We start from the raw sequence: 21,985 nt of genomic DNA, 5'->3' as shown, positions 1-21,985 counted from the left end.
GTTACTGCTGTCTTTTTTCTTGTCTGTGCCCTGCCCCCAGAGGTGGAGCCTACAGAGGCAGGAAGGCCTCCTTGAGCTGTGGTGGGCTCCACCCAGTTCGAGCTTCCCGGCTGCTTTGTCTACCTAAGCAAGCCTGGGCAATAGCGGGCGCCCCTCCCCCAGCCTCGCTGCCGCCTTGCAGTTTGATCTCAGACTGCTGTACTAGCAATCAGCGAGACTCTGTGGGCGTAGGACCCTCTGAGCCAGGTGCGGGATATAATCTCCTGGTGTGCCGTTTCCTAAGCCCATCGGAAAAGCGCAGTATTCAGGTGGGAGTGGCCCTATTTTCCAGGTGCCATCTGTCACCCCTTTCCTTGACCAGGAAAGGGAACTCCCTGACCCCTTGCACTTCCCAAGTGAGGCAATGCCTCGCCCTGCTTTGGCTGGCGCATGGTGCACTGCACCCTCTGTCCTGCGCCCACTGTCTGGCACTCCCTAGTGAGATGAACCCAGTACCTCAGATGGTAATGCAGAAATCACCCCCTCTTCTGCGTCGCTCAGGCTGGGAGCTGTAGACCGGAGCTGTTCCTATTCGGCCATCTTGGCTCCTCCCCTCGGCATCTTTGTTTTGTTCTAGATCTTAGAAGAAAGGCTTTCAACTTTTCCCCATTTAGTATGGTATTAGCTATGGGTTTGTGACTTAATGGCCTTTTTTGTTTTTAGGTACTTGGTATAATTTTGATTTCTAAAAATTTGCTGTGACTTGTTTTATGGCCTAACATAATCCTGGAGAATATTTCATGTGGTAATGAGAAAATGTTTCTGCAGCTGTTAGATGAAATGTTCCATAAATATCAATTTGTTCCATTTGGTATAGCGTGTAGTTTAACTCCTAAGTTTGTTTGTCAATTTACTGTCTGGATTATCTGTTTATTGCTGAAAGTGGGGTGTTGAAATCTTCTAGTGTTATTCTATTGCAGTCAGTCTCTCTCTTTAAGTCTATTGATATTTGCTTTATATATTTAGGTGCTCTGGTGTGGAGGGTATATACATACATACATACATACATAAACACACACATACATACACACATACATACACAAACACAATTGTTATATCCTCTTGACATATTGACTTCTTTATCATCACATTTATTACAAAATAATCTTCTTTTAAAAAATCGTTTTTGATTTGAAGTCTATTTTATCTAAGCATATGTACTCCTGCATTTTTTGGGTTGTTTCGCATTGGTTACTTTCTTCATCCTTTCACCTTTAGCGTATGCATGTCTTTATAGGTGAAATGAGCTTCTTGAGAACAGCATATAGCTGAGTCTTGTTTTTTAAAATCCATTCTGCCACTCTATGTCTTTTAATAGGATAATTTAACCCATTTACACTCAAGATTATAACTGATAGCTAAAGATGTACTATTACCATTTTGTTGCTTATTTTCTGTTTTTTTTTTTTGAGTCTTTCTTTGTTCCTCTCTTACTCTTTTCTTTCATAGTTAAGTCTTTATCTCTAGTAGTATCTTTTGATTTCATGCTATTTATTTATTTTTAATTTATTTTTAAATTTTATTTTATTTTAAGTTCTGGGTTACATGTGCAGGACATGCAAGTTTGTTACACATGTAAATGTGTGCCATGGTGGTTTGCTGCACCTATCAACCCATCACCTAGGTATTTTTTTTCACTGCTAAAATATTTTATTTTAAAATGTACCACAGTGAATGGATGTATCCATACTGGTTTTTATAAATGTACACATGCACATCCATATATTTGACAAAGTATATATATGTACTGGCTAAAGACCTATCCAAAAGAGGAAATATTCCTAGAAAGTTCATGTGTTTATACTTCATTTTACAATTAAAACTTACTTATTTGAACTGAAGTTTCAGTAGCTTAGCAATGACTAATAATACCAATGCCTGTCAATAATGACAACTAAATTGAGAACTGTAAATTTCACTGCTGTGCCTTGGGTCAAAATTTTCAATGATAGAATCCTAACTAACAGTTATTCCTATAATGGGGTATATATTCAGAAGGAAATATATATAGCTCCTTTGTGCCCCATGTCATTTTCAGATTATGGTAACATGCTGATACAGCACCATGAAAGAACTCAGGAAAATATATCAATGTAAGAAGTTGACTCTTAGACCTAGTGTTCTGAGGTCAGATGGGTTTGGACTGCCTCAATCAGAAAGATTAAGGACTATTATCAAGAACATGAACATTGGCTTCCTACATAGAGAGGAAATCAGTATCTGAGTTCCATAACAGGCAGTATTAAAATCTAACAGGTCTGTTTGGCCCATTGATAGATACTCAAATGGTATCTCCTTCTGGTTATGGATTTTGACCATTGATTACCTTTCTCAATGTAATGAAGTATTTTACAGTCAATTTGTGATGTAAATGTTGCTCTTGTCTTTCCTCACTCACAGATTACTTTCACATTGAACAGCTGTGAATTTCATATATATATGAATTTCATATATAAATATATATGAATTTATATATATTTTCATATATATATGAAATTTATATATATTTTCATATATATATATATGAAAAGTATCCCATATTCCAGTTTCACGTGACAACAAATTTATGGTTAAATTATTTAAGACATTTACTTTATTTTTCTTGTGGCCATCCATTTAATTAAGTGAAGAACATCAGTGTCTTAAGAAGTCCCTCTTTATCACATGATAGTTCTAAGCAGATATTTAGGAATGCTCAGAAGATTCCACTTTCAGTTTCCTAAGGCCTCCTAAGACATAATTTAAAGTGGAACTTGAACAGAAACAAGTATCTTCAGACTCTAGCAGAAATCGTAGAAATAGTTTCTGTTTAAATCCTGGGAAGCCTTAGATAAGGTATGTGAAACTGAAAAAAGATCGAATCAGCACACACAGATAAAAGATACAACAGATACCAAGATGGGTAAATGCCCAATTATTTTCAGTCCTCATAATCCGTACAAAGCTATGAGGCAACCAGTAGGCCATATCTCACTAGGCAGCCTTTGAGGAAGATGTTTCCCTATTTGAAACAAGAAATTATGAAAATATGGAGATGAAGAGGGAGCAGTTCTGTGCTTCTTGCTGTGTTACCTTTATTATATTCCTAGTGTCACTGAGACTAGTTTAAAAACAGTCTGCAACAAGAATATTCTCATCACCAGCCACCTTTTCCACCTTTCTTCTTTTTCTGTTGCTGTTTCTTCTTTGTTGCTGGAGCCCCTGCAGGTTTCTGACCCATCACCTAGGTATTAAGCCCTGTATGCATTAGCTATTTATCCTGGTGCTCTCCCCTGCCCCCTAACAGGCCCCAGTGTGTGTTGTTCCCCTCCCTGTGTCCGTGTGTATGTGTTCTCATTGTGTAGCTCCCACTTATAAGTGAGAACATGTGGTGTTTGGTTTTCTGTTCCTGTGTTAGTTTGCTGAGGATAATGGCTTCCAGCTCCATCCATGTCCCTGCAAAGGACATGATCTCATTCCTTATTATGGTTGCATAGTATTCCATGGTGTATATGTACCACATTTTCTTTTTCCAGTCTATCATCGATGGGCATTTGGGTTGATTCCATGTCTTTGCTATTGTAAATAGTGCTGCAATGAACATACACATGCATGTGTTTTTATAACAGAATGATTTATGTTCCTTTGGGTATATACTCAGTAATGAGATGGTTGTGTCAAATGGTATTTCTGGTTCTAGGTCTTTGAGGAATCACCACACTATCTTCCACAGTGGTTGACATTTATTTTTTAATGTATCTACTATAAGTTTTTGTGCTGTGGTTTCCCTAAGGTTTATAAATATTTTATAGTCATAACAGGTTATTTTAAACTGACAATTTAACTTCGATCACAAAGAAAAGAATGATAGCAAAAACAAACTCTTCTTTAACATCACTCATCCCCACATTTTGATGTCTCTATTTGCATCTTTTTATATTGCCTGTAAAAAGATATTTGCATCTTTTTATATTGCAACAATAACTATTGTTGCAGTTATTATCTGTAATAGTTTGTTTTATAGTCTTCATGCTAAAGATATAAGTGGTTGAGTTTCTACAGTTACATTATTCTAAATTTGTCTGTAAACTTACTTTTACCAATATGTTTTATACCTCCAGATGTTTTCTTCTAATACGTTAGTGTTCTTTTCTTTCAGACTGAAGAGCTCTCTTTAACATTTCTCTTAAAACAAATCTGGTCTTGATGAATTCCCTCAAATTTTGTTTGTCCAGGTAAGTCTTTATCTCTCATTCATATTTGAAGTTAGCTTTGCTGGGTACTAATATTTGTGTTGGACTTTTTTCTTTAGTACTTTGAATATATACTTCCACTCTCTCTTGGCCTGCAGAGTTTCTGCTGAGAAATCTGAAAGTTGTATTGGGGCTCTGTTTAATGTGACATATTTCTTTTCTCTTGCTGTTTTCAGTATTCTTTCTAGGTCTGACATTTGATAATTTCATTATGCTGTACCTTGGGGAAGAATTCCTCTTTGGGTTGAAGTGGATTGGTGACCTCTGAGCTCCATTCATAGATGAACTCTGAGCTCCATGTACCTGAATTCTACAATCTTTCTCCAGATATGGGGATTTTCAACCATTATTTTCTTAAATATTCTTTCTAGGACTTTTTGTCTCTTGTCTCCTTGCAATCTCCTATTATGCAGAAGTTTGTTTGATAGAGTCCCATAATTCTCATAGGCCTTTTTCACTGCATTTTATTCTTTTTCCTTTTTGCCCTCTGATTGGTTAATTTCATATGTTTTGTCTTTGAGCTTGCTGAATCTTTTTTTTTTTTCCTGTCACTCAGGCTAGAGTGCAGTGGTGCAACCATAGGTCACTGTAACCTTGAACCCTGGAGCTTAAACCACTTTCCCATCTCAGCCTCCTGAGGAGCTAGGACTACAGGCATGCACTACCATGCCTGGCTTTTTTAAGAGACAAGGAGTCTTATTATATTGCCCAGGCCAGTCTCAAACTCCTGGTCTCAAGCAATCCTCTTACCTTGGCCTCCCAAAGTGCTGGGATTATAGGCATAAGGCACTGTGTTAGGGCCCAGCCTTGCTGATTCTTTCCTTTGTTTGATCAGGTCTGCTGCTGAAGTTTTCTGTTGGGTTTTTCAGTTCAGTTATTGCATTCTTTATTTCTAGAATTTTGATTTGGTTTTTAAAAGTTGTTCCTAGGCTGGGCATGGTGGCTTATGCCTGTAATCCCAGTGCTTTGAGAGGCCAGAGGGAGAGGATGGCTTGAGCCCAGGAGTTTGAGACCAGCCTGAGCAATATAGGGAGACCCTGTCTCCACAAAAAAATTAAAAATTAGCCAGGCATTCTGGCATGTGCCTGTAGCAGTCACTTGGGAGGCTGAGGCTGAAGGATCACTTGAGACCAGAAATTCAAGATGGCATTGAGCTATGATCATACCACTGCACTCCAACCTGGGTGAAAAAGTGAGCCCTCCATCTCTAAAAAACAAACATCAAATAAAAATTGTTCTTATTTCTTTGTCAAATTTCTTATTTTGTTTCTGGATTGTTTTATAAATTTTATTTAATTTTCTATTGATACTTTTTGTGATTTCCTGGATTTTTAAAAGCGGGTTATTATTAATTATTTCTCAGGCAGTTCACAGATCTTTAATTCTTCAGGGTCTATTACCAGAGCTTTGTTGGTTTTTTTCCCTGATTTTTTTTCAGTCTTGTGTCTTTACATTGATGCCTGTGCATTCGAAGAGATGGCCACCGCTTCCAACTTTTGCAGATGTTCTTTGGTGATGTTAGACTTTTATTATTTAACATTAGAACTTTATTTGCTGGCCTGTAGTTGCTTCCCATTCTGGGAAGGATTTATATTGAGCACCAGAACTTAAACACTTCCCTGGAACTAAATCACCACCCTTTCATTGTTTCCCAATCTGGGGAAGACTTATTGTGAGTACCAGAACTTATAGCTTGCACAGGAACTTAAACACAGAACTGCAGTGGTTTCCAGGTCTGGGGAAGACTTAAGAGAGCACCAGAACTTCATCACTGAGCTTTCAGTTGCTTCCAGGTCAGGGGAAAGTTCCATGTAAGCATCTGGGCCGTGTGGGAAATCTGACCAGGGACTCAGGCCTTCCCATGGATTGTGTCCCATGAAGCACTATGGCACTATCCAGTCTCCTCTGTGTGATGCCCAGCTGATTTAAATGCGGAGTAGCCACCAAGATCCATATGCCAGTTCCTGTGATAAGCACCTTTTCCCCCCACTTGTCTTCAATTCACCCCAGGTGGTTCAGTCCTCCTGGCATTCCCAGTGCTTCCTGTGGGACAGGACTGCCTTGGGCTTCCCATGAAAATTCCCAGACCAGTGGGGAGATAGAATGTCCACTTCCAGTTCCCTCCTTCCACCTTGGAAACTGTGGGTCCAGGGAAGTTCTCTGTGAGTGGCGGTTATGCCAGCTTAGGGGAGACAGTGGCACAGTCTTAAATGGCCATTTCTGTTACCAGTTGTGGTTTTGTTGTAGGGGCTTTCTCCTCTTCTCTCTCAGGTTCTGGTGAATTCAAGGTGGTGTTCTTGTCTTTGAATAGTTACTAGCTGTACTTTTCTGGGGAGGAGTGGTGCTGAGGATCTTCTATTCCACCAACCATAAATGAACTAATTTCATAAATAAAATTAAAATTTCCACTATCCAGAAAGTCACTTTCCACACCATTTTATGAGCGGATAAGAATGGGTAATTATGTATGCTTATATTTTCATGTTATTAACATGCTTAAACAAAGATCCACCCCAAGTCTCAGTCTTTAAGAGTACAGAAGAAATAGTTGAGGTTTTTAAATATTAGCCCTTTATTTTTCCTTTCTCACCATTCTTTACTAATATAAAGGAGTAGTGTTGACTTATTTTCACATAGATTTAAATTATCCTTCCATTCTTTAATTTATCCTTTTATTTAAATCCCTTTTAAAAGTTATTTAAAATAAATATATATATATTCTAACAAATATTAAAACAATAAAGGTAGGTATAGAGAGCTTACCTCCATTATATTATCCATTTTTCTCTTTCCATTTTAAATTTAAATTTCTCATTTAAGATTTTAACTCTGTATATAATTCTATAAATTATAAACCATGTTAGAAACGCATCTATTTCTTGACCTATCAACTTTATTTATCTTTAAAATTAAGATACATTCACGTTTAACAAATTAGCATATTATCTGGTGCACACAGTTCCCTTTCCCTACTCCCAGAGAACCACTGTCATATCTTGCAACATTTTTTTCCTGATATTTGTGTTCATATTTTAAGGCAATGTTTTTTCTATTTTTCTTAAATTATTCATTTTAGCTGTTATCTATTGATTACAGACATATATTTAATCATCTTCTAATATACCACCTGCTTTTCCTTTTTGTTTCAATATAATTATTGCATAATTTTGGTTACATCAATAATAACTTTTACATGTTATGACTATGCAGTATACCAAATAGTGTTTTGTGAGTATGTTTCATTGCTTTTGTTTTAATATGTTGTCTATAATGTCCTTTTCCAGTAATGTTTGCTTGCTTGTTTTGTTTTCTGTATTTCTATTTACATTTCCTCCTAAATGCGCCAAGAGATTTTTCAGTCTACCAAATCTATTCCAAATGTTGAGATATCATATGCTTTATCAATTCCTTTCTTATTCTTGTGTGTCTTTCTCCCAAAGTCCTAGAAGCAGACCTTGAAACAAGAATTAAACTGTAGGTAATTTGTTTAGGAGGTGCAGGAAACACCAGGAGAGAAAGGCAGTGAGATATGGAAGGAAAGTCAACCAAAAAGGATATGTTAGCAAGCTAGTTAGGATGACCACAGCCTCATTGCAAGGGAAACTGGTAAAGATGGTGAACTCGCACCTCAGAGCAATCATAGCTAAGGGTAGGGAGCTGGGATATTTATACATACTTCCATCAGTTGTTAATTGAGGTCTGCTTCTGCAAGGTGTTATCTTCAGTTTATCCTGCTAATTGCAAATCAGAGTAGGCTTCGATGGTTGTGGAAAAAGCCTGGGTAAAAGGAAACAGATATAGGCAGTTGGAAGTTGTTTAGAGTGTGCTAAAGTGGCAGGGCGCTGGTGATACTGACAGGACATTGACAGGGCCTGCTACACACTACAACAAGCAATGGATGTTCTCAAATCTGTAGACTCGCCTTCCTGCCCTGTCTTTACTTTGTTGACTCATGTTCTCTTTCTTATTTCCTCATTTTATTGGAGCACATCCTCCAGGAACTGCCTAAGAAATGATGTATACGAAGTAAGCTATTGAGTGAACTCCTATATTCTTGAAACTGTCATTATTTTCACACTTGATTGATAGTTTGGCTGGGTGTAGTAGGGTGGGTAAAGTGTAATTTTTCCTCTCATTTTAAAAGAATTTATCTACTGCTTTAATATATTCCATACAGCTATTGAGAAGTCAGAAGACATCCTGATTTCTGACCTGATTTTTCCTCAACGCTGGAAGCTTTTAGGATACAATCTTTACTCACGGTGCTCTAAAATATCACGTTGGTATACTTTACTGTATGATTTATTTTTATTTATTATGCTAATTCTTGATGGGCTCTTTCACTCTATAAACTCATGTTCTTTTATTCTGAGAAATTTTCTTAGAAAATGTTTTCAGTAACATTTCTTCACAGTTTTCTTTTTTCATGGGAACCAAAATCATTTGATATTGGACCTCCTTGTTAATTATTGGATTTAGTTATGTTTTCTGCCTTCATTCTTACCTTCAATTCTCCAAACACTTTTTTGGAGATTTCCTTGACTTCATTTTTTTTTCTGAATTTTTCAATTTCTTTTAAGAACATTTTCTAACATTTTCCAAAGAATTTTTAAAAATTGTTTTCTGTTTTTTAAAAAACAGTAATCCTGTTCTTTCCACCTAGATTCATTATTGTCTCTATAGAGCTATTTTGCAATAGAGAAGTATGATTTTGCTCCCTACAAACCTCTGCTAATGATCATTGGTCAGCAGTTGTTCTTTAAGAGTAAGGCCTAAATAATCTCATTTAAAGTTCTGTGTATGTGAATAAATTTTGCTGGCAGCAGGCTTACTTGCAGCATGATGGGACAGTGAGGCATTTTAAATTAACTTGTGGCTATAACAGAGAGTGTTAATTGTTTCCCTGTATTAACCTCTATTTTCACTTTAAGTAATAGAACCACTTCTACCATTTCAGCAGGGCACAGTGTTGCTCAAGTTGTCCCTCCCTTGGAGCAACCTCCCAATAAATGCAACACGCTTGTCACCTTCTTAAAAAGGAAGCTTCTTGCTCTCCTCTTCCTCTTCCATACTCTTGAGGGATGAAATGCTGATAGGGTGCCTGAGAGCCAGCTTCTGCCTTTTTGAGAAGGACAGCATCCTAGGGGATATTAAAGCAACAAGGAGAAAAGGCCCTAGTCCCTAGTTGACCATGTTGAGCAGTACTGCCTTCCATCCTGAATGGGTTTTTGCCTCCAAACTGTATTTGAAAGAAAAATAAAGTTCTACCTGCTCTGAGCCATTGAGTTTTTGGTGGTCCTATCTCATGACAAGTATAGGACAATGAATATCCAAATACTAATGTTTGTAGGTGTCTTCTTTGTTGCTGTCCAGTTGCTCCAGAGAAGGAACTTCTGTTTTTTTTTTTTTTTTTGCCTGTGTACAACTTGAGTTTACAACTTAAATTTCTCCTGTGCAAGATGAGGCAATTACTGCTTCTGTACTTTTTAAAATTCTGTTTCTCCCTCTATTCCTCAGGCTATTTCCATCACCACATTACTTTTGCACTATCAACATCGAGAGAACTTTCTTTCCTGAAATGATTGCCCCTATCCCTAAAAGACAGCAGTTGCATTTGTCTGCTTGCTTTAAGTTAAATGTTTTTCTTTACACTATGACTAACTAGTTCATATATTTCCTTCAGAAGTTCACCCACAGTGGTGCTGAATAATTACACCAGGAGTAAAAAATGTATAGGTTATTTGGAATGTGAATCTGGTGCTAAAGTTTAGTTGAGCCTGAGAAAAGTCAACTATGAAATCCCTGCCGCCAAATATCCTTCTTTGATCACAAGAAAATAAATTAAAACGAAGTGAATTCTTTCTATTCCAGGTTTAATAACTGTGGGGAGAAAGCAATTGGTAAGCTAGAGGCTCTGCCCTAAAAAAGTTATAACTAAAGAGAGACTATTTTGATTCCGTTATCATTTTATATTTATGGGCACTAAAAAAGGGGGATGCTATTTTCTAATATTTCTCTGAATTTAGGAATTACCCTTCCTAGTGCTGTTTCTGCCATTTTTTTTTTTTTTTTTTTTGAGATCAAGGAAGGAAGTCATCCTTCCTTGATATATATACAGCCTTTGGGTACAAATTGTGTGATTTCTTGAGGATTGGACTCTTGATGGATTTCTATTTTTATATAACTATACAGTAAGCATTTGTATTTTCTCTCTCTAGGTATAAGTTATTAGTTTGGAATGTCCACTAGGACCTTTAATAAATGAGTTAAAAATTTGTCTTATGAGACACACCTATTTTAAGTACAGATTTTGGCTTTATTGCCCAAAATCCTCCTGAAAGGGTAGAGAGAGTCCCCTCTCTGGGCTGGCAGTGTGAATGAGATCTGTTTAGTCTCGTGCATATAGTTGCTGTTTTTTTTTCTTTTTTTTTATTATTATTATACTTTAGGTTTTATGGAACATGTGCGCAATGTGCAGGTTAGTTACATATGTATACATGTGCCATGCTGGTGTGCTGCACCCACTAACTCATCATCTAGCATTAGGTATATCTCCCAATGCTATCCCTCCCCTCTCCCCCCACCCCACAACAGTCCCCGAAGTGTGATGTTCCCCTTCCTGTGTCCATGTGTTCTCATTGTTCAATTCCCACCTATGAGTGAGAATATGTGGTGTTTCGTTTTTTGTTCTTGCGATAGTTTACTGAGAATGATGACTTCCAGTTTCATCCATGTCCCTACGAAGGACATGAACTCATCATTTTTTATGGCTGCATAGTATTCCATGGTGTATATGTGCCACATTTTCTTAATCCAGTCTATCATTGTTGGACATTTGGTTTGGTTCCAAGTCTTTGCTATTGTGAATAATGCCGCAATAAACATACGTGTGCATGTGTCTTTATAGCAGCATGATTTATAGTCCTTTGGGTATATACCCAGTAATGGGATGGCTGGGTCGAATGGAATTTCTAGTTCTAGATCCCTGAGGAATCGCCACACTGACTTCCACAAGGGTTGAACTAGTTTACAGTCCCACCAACAGTGTAAAAGTGTTCCTATTTCTCCACATCCTCTCCAGCACCTGTTGTTCCCTGACTTTTTAATGATTGCCATTCTAACTGGTGTGAGATGGTATCTCATTGTAGTTTTGATTTGCATTTCTCTGATGGCCAGTGATGATGAGCATTTTTTCATGTGTCTTTTGGCTGCATAAATGTCTTCTTTTGAGAAGTGTCTGTTCATGTCCTTCGCCCACTTTTTGATGGGGTTGTTTGCTTTTTTCTTGTAAATTTGTTGGAGTTCATTGTAGATTCTGAATATTAGCCCTTTGTCAGATGAGTAGGTTGCGAAAATTTTCTCCCATTTTGTAGGTTGCCTGTTCACTCTGATGGTAGTTTCCTTTGCCGTGCAGAAGCTCTTTAGTTTAATTAGATCCCATTTGTCAATTTTGGCTTTTGTTGCCATTGCTTTTGGTGTTTTAGACATGAAGTCCTTGCCCATGCCTATGTCCTGAATGGTAATGCCTAGGTTTTCTTCTAGGGTTTGTATGGTTTTAGGTCTAACGTTTAAGTCTTTAATCCATCTTGAATTGATTTTTGTATAAGGTGTAAGGAAAGGATCCAGTTTCAGCTTTCTCCATATGGCTAGCCAGTTTTCCCAGCACCATTTATTAAATAGGGAATCCTTTCCCCATTGCTTGTTTTTCTCAGGTTTGTCAAAGATCAGATAGTTGTAGATATGCGGCGTTATTTCTGAGGGCTCTGTTCTGTTCCATTGATCTATATCTCTGTTTTGGTACCAGTACCATGCTGTTTTGGTTACTGTAGCCTTGTAGTATACTTTGAAGTCAGGTAGCGTGATGCCTCCAGCTTTGTTCTTTTGGCTTAGGATTGACTTGGCGATGCGGGCTCTTTTTTGGTTCCATATGAACTTTAAAGTAGTTTTTTCCAATTCTGTGAAGAAAGTCATTGGTAGCTTGATGGGGATGGCATTGAATCTGTAAATTACCTTGGGCAGTATGGCCATTTTCATGATATTGATTCTTCCTACCCATGAGCATGGAAAGTTCTTCCATTTGTTTGTATCCTCTTTTATTTCATTGAGCAGTGGTTTGTAGTTCTCCTTGAAGAGGTCCTTCACATCCCTTGTAAGTTGGATTCCTAGGTATTTTATTCTCTTTGAAGCAATTGTGAATGGGAGTTCACTCATGATTTGGCTCTCTGTTTGTCTGTTATTGGTGTATAAGAATGCTTGTGATTTTTGTACATTGATTTTGCATCCTGAGACTTTGCTGAAGTTGCTTATCAGCTTAAGGAGATTTTGGGCTGAGACAATGGGGTTTTCTAGATATACAATCATGTCGTCTGCAAACAGGGACAATTTGACTTCCTCTTTTCCTAATTGAATACCCTTTATTTCCTTCTCCTGCCTAATTGCCCTGGCCAGAACTTCCAACACTATGTTGAATAGGAGTGGTGAGAGAGGGCATCCCTGTCTTGTGCCAGTTTTCAAAGGGAATGCTTCCAGTTTTTGCCCATTCAGTATGATATTGGCTGTGGGTTTGTCATAGATAGCTCTTAGTATTTTGAGATACGTCCCATCAATACCTAATTTATTGAGAGTTTTTAGCATGAAGGGTTGTTGAATTTTGTCAAAGGACTTTTCTGCATCTATTGAGATAATCATGTGGTTTTTGTCTTTGGTTCTGTTTATATGCTGGATTACATTTATTGATTTGCGTATATTGAACCAGCCTTGCATCCCAGGGATGAAGCCCACTTGATCATGGTGGATAAGCTTTTTGATGTGCTGCTGGATTTGGTTTGCCAGTATTTTATTGAGGATTTTTGCATCAATGTTCATCAAGGATATTGGTCTAAAATTCTCTTTTTTGGTTGTGTCTCTGCCTTGGCTTTGGTATCAGGATGATGCTGGCCTCATAAAATGAGTTAGGGAGGATTTCCTCTTTTTCTATTGATTGGAATAGTTTCAGAAGGAATGGTACCAGTTTCTCCTTGTACCTCTGGTAGAATTCGGCTGTGAACCCATCTGGTCCTGGACTTTTTTTGGTTGGTAAGCTATTGATTATTGCCACAATTTCAGCTCCTGTTATTGGTCTATTCAGAGATTCAACTTCTTCCTGGTTTAGTCTTGGGAGGGTGTATGTGTTGAGGAATTTATCCATTTCTTCTAGATTTTCTAGTTTATTTGCGTAGAGGTGTTTGTAGTATTCTCTGATGGTAGTTTGCATTTCTGTGGGAACGGTGGTGATATCCCCTTTATCATTTTTTATTGCATCTATTTGATTCTTCTCTCTTTTTTTCTTTATTAATCTTGCTAGCGGTCTATCAATTTTGTTGATCCTTTCAAAAAACCAGATCCTGGATTCATTAATTTTTTGAAGGGTTTTTTGTGTCTCTATTTCCTTCAGTTCTGCTCTGATTTTAGTTATTTCTTGCCTTCTGCTAGCTTTTGAATGTGTTTGCTCTTGCTTTTCTAGTTCTTTTAATTGTGATGTTAGGGTGTCAATTCTGGATCTTTCCTGCTTTCTCTTATGGGCATTTAGTGCTATAAATTTCCCTCTACACATTGCTTTGAATGCATCCCAGAGATTCTGGTATGTTGTGTCTTGGTTCTCGTTGGTTTCAAAGAACATCTTTATTTCTGCCTTCATTTTGTTATGTACCCAGTAGGCATTCAGGAGCAGGTTGTTCAGTTTCCATGTAGTTGAGCGGTTTTGAGTGAGATTCTTAATCCTGAGTTCTAGCTTGATTGCACTGTGATCTGAGAGATAGTTTTGTTATAATTTCTGTTCTTTTACAATTACTGAGGAGAGCTTTACTTCCAAGTACGTGGTCAATTTTGGAATAGGTGTGGTGTGGTGCTGAAAGAAATGTATATTCTGTTGATTTGGGGTGGAGAGTTCTGTAGATGTCTATTAGGTCCGCTTGGTGCAGAGCTGAGTTCAATTCCTGGGTATCCTTGTTGACTTTCTGTCTGATTGATCTGTCTAATGTTGACAGTGGGGTGTTAAAGTCTCCCATTATTAATGTGTGGGAGTCTAAGTCTCTTTGTAGGTCACTCAGGACTTGCTCTATGAATCTGGGTGCTCCTGTATTGGGTGCATATATATTTAGGATAGTTAGCTCTTCTTGTTGAATTGATCCCTTTACCATTATGTAATGGCCTTCTTTGTCTCTTTTGATCTTTGTTGGTCTAAAGTCTGTTTCATCAGAGACTAGGATTGCAACCCCTGCCTTTTTTTGTTTTCCATTTGCTTGGTAGATCTTCTTCCATCCTTTTATTTTGAGCCTATGTGTGTCTCTGCACGTGAGATGGGTTTCCTGAATACAGCACAGTGATGGGTCTTGACTCTTTATCCAATTTGCCAGTCTGTGTCTTTTAATTGGAGCATTTAGTCCATTTACATTTAAAGTTAATATTGTTATGTGTGAATTTGATCCTGTCATTATGATGTTAGCTGGTTATTTTGCTCGTTAGTTGATGCAGTCTCTTCCTAGTCTCGATGGTCTTTACATTTTGGCATGATTTTGCAGCGGCTGGTACCGGTTGTGCCTTTCCATGTTTAGGGCTTCCTTCAGGAGCTCTTTTAGGGCAGGCCTGGTGGTGACAAAATCTCTCAGCATTTGCTTGTCTATAAAGGATTTTATTTCTCCTTCACTTATGAAGCTTAGTTTGGCTGGATATGAAATTCTGGGTTGAAAATTCTTTTCTTTAAGAATGTTGAATATTGGCCCCCACTCTCTTCTGGCTTGTAGGGTTTCTGCTGAGAGATCCGCTGTTAGTCTGATGGGCTTCCCTTTGAGGGTAACCCGACCTTTCTCTCTGGCTGCCCTTAACATTTTTTCCTTCATTTCAACTTTGGTAAATCCTACAATTATGTGTCTTGGAGTTGCTCTTCTTGAGGAGTATCTTTGTGGCATTCTCTGTATTTCCTGAATATGAATGTTGGCATGCCTTGCTAGATTGGGGAAGTTCTCCTGGATAATATCCTGCAGAGTGTTTTCCAACTTGTTTCCATTCTCCCCGTCACTTTCAGGTACACCAATCAGACGTAGATTTGGTCTTTTCACATAGTCTCACATTTCTTGGAGGCTTTGCTCGTTTCTTTTTATTCTTTTTTCTCTAAACTTCCCTTCTCACTTCATTTCATTCATTTCATCTTCCAGGGCTGATACCCTTTCTTCCATTTGATCGCATCGGCTCCTGAGGCTTCTGCATTCTTCACATAGTTCTCGAGCCTTGGTTTTCAGCTCCATCAGCTCCTTTAAGCACTTCTCTGTATTGGTTATTCTAGTTATACATTCTTCTAAATTTTTTTCAAAGTTTTCAACTTCTTTGCCTTTGGTTTGAATATCCTCCTGTAGCTTGGAGTAATTTGATTGTCTGAAGCCTTCTTCTCTCAGCTCGTCAAAGTCATTCTCCATCCAGCTTTGTTCCATTGCTGGTGAGGAACTGCATTCCTTTGGAGGAGGAGAGGCACTCTGCTTTTTAGAGTTTCCAGTTTTTCTGCTCTGTTTTTTCCCCATCTTTGTGGTTTTATCTACTTTTGGTCTTTGATGATGGTGATGTACAGATGGGTTTTTGGAGTGGATGTCCTTTCTGTTTGTTTTCCTTCTAACAGACAGGACCCTCAGCTGCAGGTCTGTTGGAGTACCCGGCCGGCCATGTGAGGTGTCAGTCTGCCCCTGCTGGGGGGTGCCTCCCGGTTAGGCTGCTCGGGGCTCAGGGGTCAGGGACCCACTTGAGGAGGCAGTCTGCCCGTTCTCAGATCTCCAGCTGCGTGCTGGGAGAACCACTGCTCTCCTCAAAGCTCAGATGGAAATGCAGAAATCACCCGTCTTCTGTGTCACTCACGCTGGGAGCTGTAGACCGGAGGTGTTCCTATTCGGCCATCTTGGCTCCTCCCCTGTTTCTGCCAATTTTAACCAATAAGTGACCTTTTGATACCGAGTCTGTTTGCATATTTAGGGATGTAGTGAATTCTCCTTTATTTAAAAAATAATACTCTTTATTCAAAATGTAAATACACTGAATAGATTATGTAATTAATAATTATTTCCATAAAATTATTTTCCCTCAGAAACTTTATATGCCATCTATCTCAATACCAAATAGAAGCTTATTACAAGTTTTAGATTATCCCAAAATGTCTATGTGTCAGCCTGGGTCCAATCAGGAGATAGAAACCATAGAATGATTTAAATAGAGGAAATTTAATATACAGAATTACTAAACTCTGATAAAAAAAGTAAGTATAAAATTTAAGAAAACTCTGTATGGTATTCTAGGGCTGAGACAGGGTACTCAAGGGAGACAAACTGCAATGAGGTGCCCCTTCCCAAGGCTGGGGTTTAGACTTCATTAAAAAAGGTATAGTAGCAATCCACTGGATGCCAGAGAAGTTCACTAGTTGCCTGGAGAAGAGCTGGTCTGTGGTCATTGGGCTAGTAGAAACCAAATATCCAGAATAGAGGCAGAATATAGGTGAGCTCCAGCTGGTGGCTACATGCATAGGCCTGCAGATAGGGTTGGGGGTCACTGGAACATGAGCTATCTGTGAGGGGAACCACAGATAGTGGCCAGATGGGCAGGTGTGCAGAAAAGTGACCCCAGTAACAAGCCTTCAAGGCAGAGAAAGCACACAGGCAAGTAGGTGGCCAGGTGTGAGGGCATGAAGAGGGAGTAGGGGTGCTGTTGTGGCAAGAGTCTTGGAGAAGTATCCGTCAGAAGAACCACGGGGAGGTGATAGCCAGCCTGGTCCACGACTGCAAGATTGCCAGGGGATAGTGCATTCTGGGAAGAGGGCCTGGGGCAGACCACCCCCTTGTATCTTACTAACCCATCATGTAGCAGCAGGAAACAGCTGCTCTCAATTGGCGATTGAGAATCTTTGCTTCCTGCAATGTCCCTCAAGCATCCTCTAATGAGAATATTAAACATCATTCTCATTGTAAAGGATTAATACTTAAGGGAATTTCATTCATTATCACAGAGCTGTAATAAATGGTTAGTTTGGATCTGAGAGGAAATATACTGATAAGTGGCACGGCACGTATAACTTAAAGATGCTAAAATAAAAATGCAAAGTCAAACTACTCAAGGATTGCTTAGAGCGAGACTTATGGAAGAGGAAGTACAGGAAGAGTAGCAGCAAATTCACTAAAATTTAGACTTATAAGCAATTTTGTTGAGTTTATTTTCAGTCAAGGAAAAATGATTATATATTTCCTACTACTTGATAAAAAGAAACAGTTCTGAAAGAGGAACTTATTTTCACTAATTAAAATAGAAAAACTTAAAATAGAAAATTAAAATTTATCCCATGGGCCATTTAATAAGAAACAGTGAATAACATAATTAGGACAATGCCAGTAACATGGACAATAGCAAAGTTGTTTTTCAAATAGCCAAATATACCAGCCTTTAATAAGAACTGAGTTGATCTATTAAAACATAAATTAAGACTGATGCTTTTACAAGAAGTTAAGCAAGCTACTGATATCCAGGTACCGCTACTAAAGCTTTGTTTTGAATCAAAGATAGACCCTGGAATACATAGAAAAATGAATGGATTTCGTCTCTGTTAGACTAGTGATTCCTGCATTTGCTGAACATGAGAATAACTTGAGGCATTTTAAAAATAATTCAGGCATTGAAGCCTCATTAGATCTATTTGATTAGGGGATTGGGAATCTGCATTTTAGCAAACACAGATATTTTGGGGCAGCTGCCTCACTCAAGGTGGCAGTCTTTCTCTGGGACACCCACATTTATTGATTGGTCGATGCAGTGGTACAAAAGCCCAGCTTTACTTAATCCTGGACACCTTTGAAGGGCCAGCCCAACTTTAGAGGATGCTCTGAAGTCTCTGATGCAACTGCTTCAAAGTTTTGCTTTTCTCTCTTCTTTCTCATTCTTCCTTTACAGACGATGTTCCTGTAAGAACGCCTCAATAAACCACTCTGCATGCACATTTGTATTTCTTCTGTTTTGATTTGCTTGTTTGTGTTCTTTCCTCATGTGTTTGAAAATTTTATTTTTGAGTGATTTGTAAAGAAGGCTTTTATATTTAAGACATGAAATTTTAATCGTTATATCTGCTTTAATTATTTAATTTAATTTTTTTTTTTTTGAGACAGGGTCTCGCTCTGCCATCCAGGCTGGAGTGTGGTGGTGTTATCATGGCTCACTGCAGCCACGACCTCCTGGGCCCAAATGATCTTCCTATCTCAGCCTTCTGAGTAGTTGAGACCACAGGCATGCACAAACATGCCCAGCTGATATTTTTTATTTTTACTTTTGTAGAGACAGGGTCAGGATCTCCCTATGTGGCCCAGACTGGTCTCGAACTCCTGGGCTTACAGGATTCACCCTCTTGGGCTTCCCAAAGTGTTGAGATTACAGCCATGAGCCACTGTACCTGGCCTTAAAATTTTATTATTATTTCATTTACTTAATAGTGTTTGATATATTGGAGATTTAAAAAATTGTATTCAAATTAAATATTTTTCCATTTAATTATTTCCACCCTCACTCTAATGCTTAAAAACATTATGCCTATTGGGAGGCTGAAGTGGGTGGATTGCCTGAGCTCAGGAGTTCGAGACTATCCCGGGCAACACAGAGAAATCCTGTCTCTACTAAAATACAAAAAATTAGCTGGGCGTGGTGGCGTGCACCTGTAGTCCCAGCTACTCGGGAGGCTGAGACAGGAGAATCACTTGAACCCGGGAGGTGGAGGTTGCAGTGAGCTGAGATCGCCACTGCACTCCAGCCTGGGTGATAGAGCCAGACTCCATCTCCAAAAACAAAAACAAAAACAAAAACAAAAACAAAAACAAAAAACATTGCAACCAAAAAGTATATGACTCTCTATGGACATTTAGTGCTCCCAATGGACTTATTTAAAACAAAAAATCAATAGTTAAAAGGAAATCCTCAAGGATTGTCCAGAGTTAGTTCTATGAGGAGGAAGTACCAGAAGATAGAACAGGGACATAATGAGAATTAAAGCAGACTGGGGATTCTTACCCCTACTTCCCAAGTTTGTTTTTTAGTTAAAAAGAAAATACTGAAAAATTTTATCAGCAAACGTATAACTACCTTCACTTCTCAATTGCAAAACTGTGAGAGGGTCTGATATAGGTGTGTGCTTAGTTTTAACCAAGTCCCACTTCTGAATCCAAATCTTTCAACAGTGTTTGAACACTAAAACAGTATGAATAGACATGTTATGATCCAGCATGTAGAAAACTATGGTCCAATACTGTACAGTATTTCCTATTTTATCCAGCTACTCAGTTTCTATCCTCCTCCAAGATACATCCCTAATTTATTCCAGAAAGATTTTACTTAACATGCCAGTCCTCTCAGTCTGTCATCACTTCTTACAGAACCTGTTTCCTCATGCCTCACCTCATCTTGCCCTATTCCTCCTTTTCAAATGCCATCATTCTCTTGATTTGTAGCAATCACCTTTTTTCTGTTATTTATAGTTTTATAAAATAAGTATGCATCCCTAAATAATCTAGCTGAGTGTTTGTTACTTCTTTTTATATATGAGATCATGCAGTATGTATTATATTTTGACTGATTTCTTTTGCTTACATTTGTGAGATTTATTTATGTTGTGTCTAGTTGTTATTTATTCATTTTTATTGCTATATATTATACCATTCTGTGACTGTACTATAATTTATTTATCCACTTTATTAAGGATACAATTTAGATAGTTTTAGTTCTTTGGCTATTACATAACTATGAATATTCCTATACATGTCTTTTGGTGTACACGCTTGTTGTGTAATGTACATATTCAACTTTCATAGACAAATTTCCAAAATCTAGGTTTATATCCTGGCTATGCTGCTTAAAAGTTATACGATCAGTAAAATACAATTTAGATCTTTTGAAATAATCCAGTCAAGGGGAAAAATAAATGAATAATAGTAAAAAAGAATGAAGAAAGCCTACGTGTGTTTTCATGAAAGTACTAAACTCACTAGTAAGGTAAATTTACAAATCACACTTAGAATACTCCAGTGATGTTATGGTGCTATGTAAATCTCTCAATCCTATAGTATAAATGTTTAAAGTCAAAACAGTCAAAACAACAACAGCTACAATTAGTGGCTAAGGAACACAGAATAGATAAAGAAGTAAATTAGGGCAAGAAAAATATAAATTGCGAGAAAGGCAGAAAAAGTCTAGAGTATTTTTATGCAACCAAAGTTAAGTTGATATCAGCTAAAAATGGTCAATATAACTATGGGACTGTTTATGTTTGTTGCATGGTTAACTACAAGGAAAGAAATTACAGCAGACACACAGATAAGAAAGAGAAATGGAACAAGTTAAACATCACAGAAAACCACCAACAAGAGAGGAAGCAACAAAAAATGAAGAAAGAAACAGAATCTATATAACAACCAAAGCAATTAATAAAATGGCAAGAGTCAGTCCTTACCTATCAACAGTAACCTTGAATGTAAATAAGTTAATTTTTTATATTGAAAGATACATAGTGGCTAAATGAATAAAACTACAAGATCTAATGATGTGCTACCTATAAGAGACTCATTTCATGGTTAAAGTCAAATATAGACTCAAATTGAAGGGATGGAAAAAGATATTCCAAGCAAACAAAAACCTAAAGCAAACAGGAGTAGCCATACTTATATACAATAGACTTGAAGTTAAAAAAAACTGTAAAAAGGTCATTATATAAAGATAAAAAGATCAATTCAACAAGAGTAAATAACAATTATAAATACATATGCACCCAATCCTAGAGCACCCATATATATAAAGCAAATATCGTTAGACCTAAAGAGAGATGGACTGCAATACAATAATACTAGGGAACATCAACATCTCTTTCAGCAATGGACACATTATTTAGAAAAAAAAAAAAAATCAACCCAGAAACGTCAGACTTAAAGTGCACCATAGACCAAATGGATCTAACTGACCTTTACAGAATATTCCACACAACAGCTACAGAATACACATTCTCAACTGCACATGGAACATTCTCTAGGATAGATCAGATATTAGGCCACAGAACAAGTCTTGAAAAATTTAGGAAGGAAGAGATCATATCAAATAGGTTTTCTGATCACAATAATGTGAAACTTGAAATTAACAACAAGAAAAACTTTGGAAACTTTACAGATACATGAAAGTTAAATGACATGTCCCTAAACAACCAATTGGTCAAAAAGAAATTAAAAGGAAAACTAAACGATTTTTTGAGACAAACGGGAATGAAAACACATTATACCCAAATCTATAGGACACAGCAAAACTAGTTCTAATTGGGAAGTTTATAGTAATAAACACCTACATAAAAAAGAAGAGAGATTTCTAATAAACACCCCAAGGAAATAGACAAACAAGAACTAACTAAACCTAAAATTGGTATAAGGAAGAAAATAATAAAGCTCAGAGCAGAAATAAATGAAAAAGACATGAAAAAAATTAAAAAGAGGCCAGGCACGGTGACTCACGCCTGTGATCCCAGCACTTTGGGAGGCCGAGGCGGGTGGATCACGAGGTCAAGAGATCGAGACCATTCTGGCTAACACGGTGAAACCCCATCTCTACTAAAAATACAAAAAATTAGCCGGGCATGGTGGCGGGCGCCTGTAGTCCCAGTTACTCAGGAGGCTGAGGCAGGAGAATGGTGT

General features: G+C 37.7%; 1 protein-coding gene across 1 annotated transcript in view; it reads left to right on the top strand.

Annotated features, from left to right (window-relative positions):
• Window positions 1-6,327: 6,327 nt before the first annotated feature.
• The window catches only part of LOC129030072 (zona pellucida sperm-binding protein 3 receptor-like), a 38,520-nt gene continuing 22,862 nt past the window's right edge, over window positions 6,328-21,985 (top strand). Inside the window, exon 1 of the mRNA XM_054474964.1 lies at window positions 6,328-6,433. Within this exon, the coding sequence (XP_054330939.1) occupies window positions 6,375-6,433 (59 nt within the window). The 5' untranslated portion in view covers window positions 6,328-6,374. The remainder of the gene's footprint in view (window positions 6,434-21,985) is intronic.

The sequence above is a fragment of the Pongo pygmaeus genome, chromosome 1 (genome assembly GCF_028885625.2).
Source record: "Pongo pygmaeus isolate AG05252 chromosome 1, NHGRI_mPonPyg2-v2.0_pri, whole genome shotgun sequence".
Taxonomy (NCBI): domain Eukaryota; kingdom Metazoa; phylum Chordata; class Mammalia; order Primates; family Hominidae; genus Pongo; species Pongo pygmaeus.
Note: the sequence above shows the minus strand (reverse complement) of the source record. Positions and strands in the feature narration are given on the sequence as shown.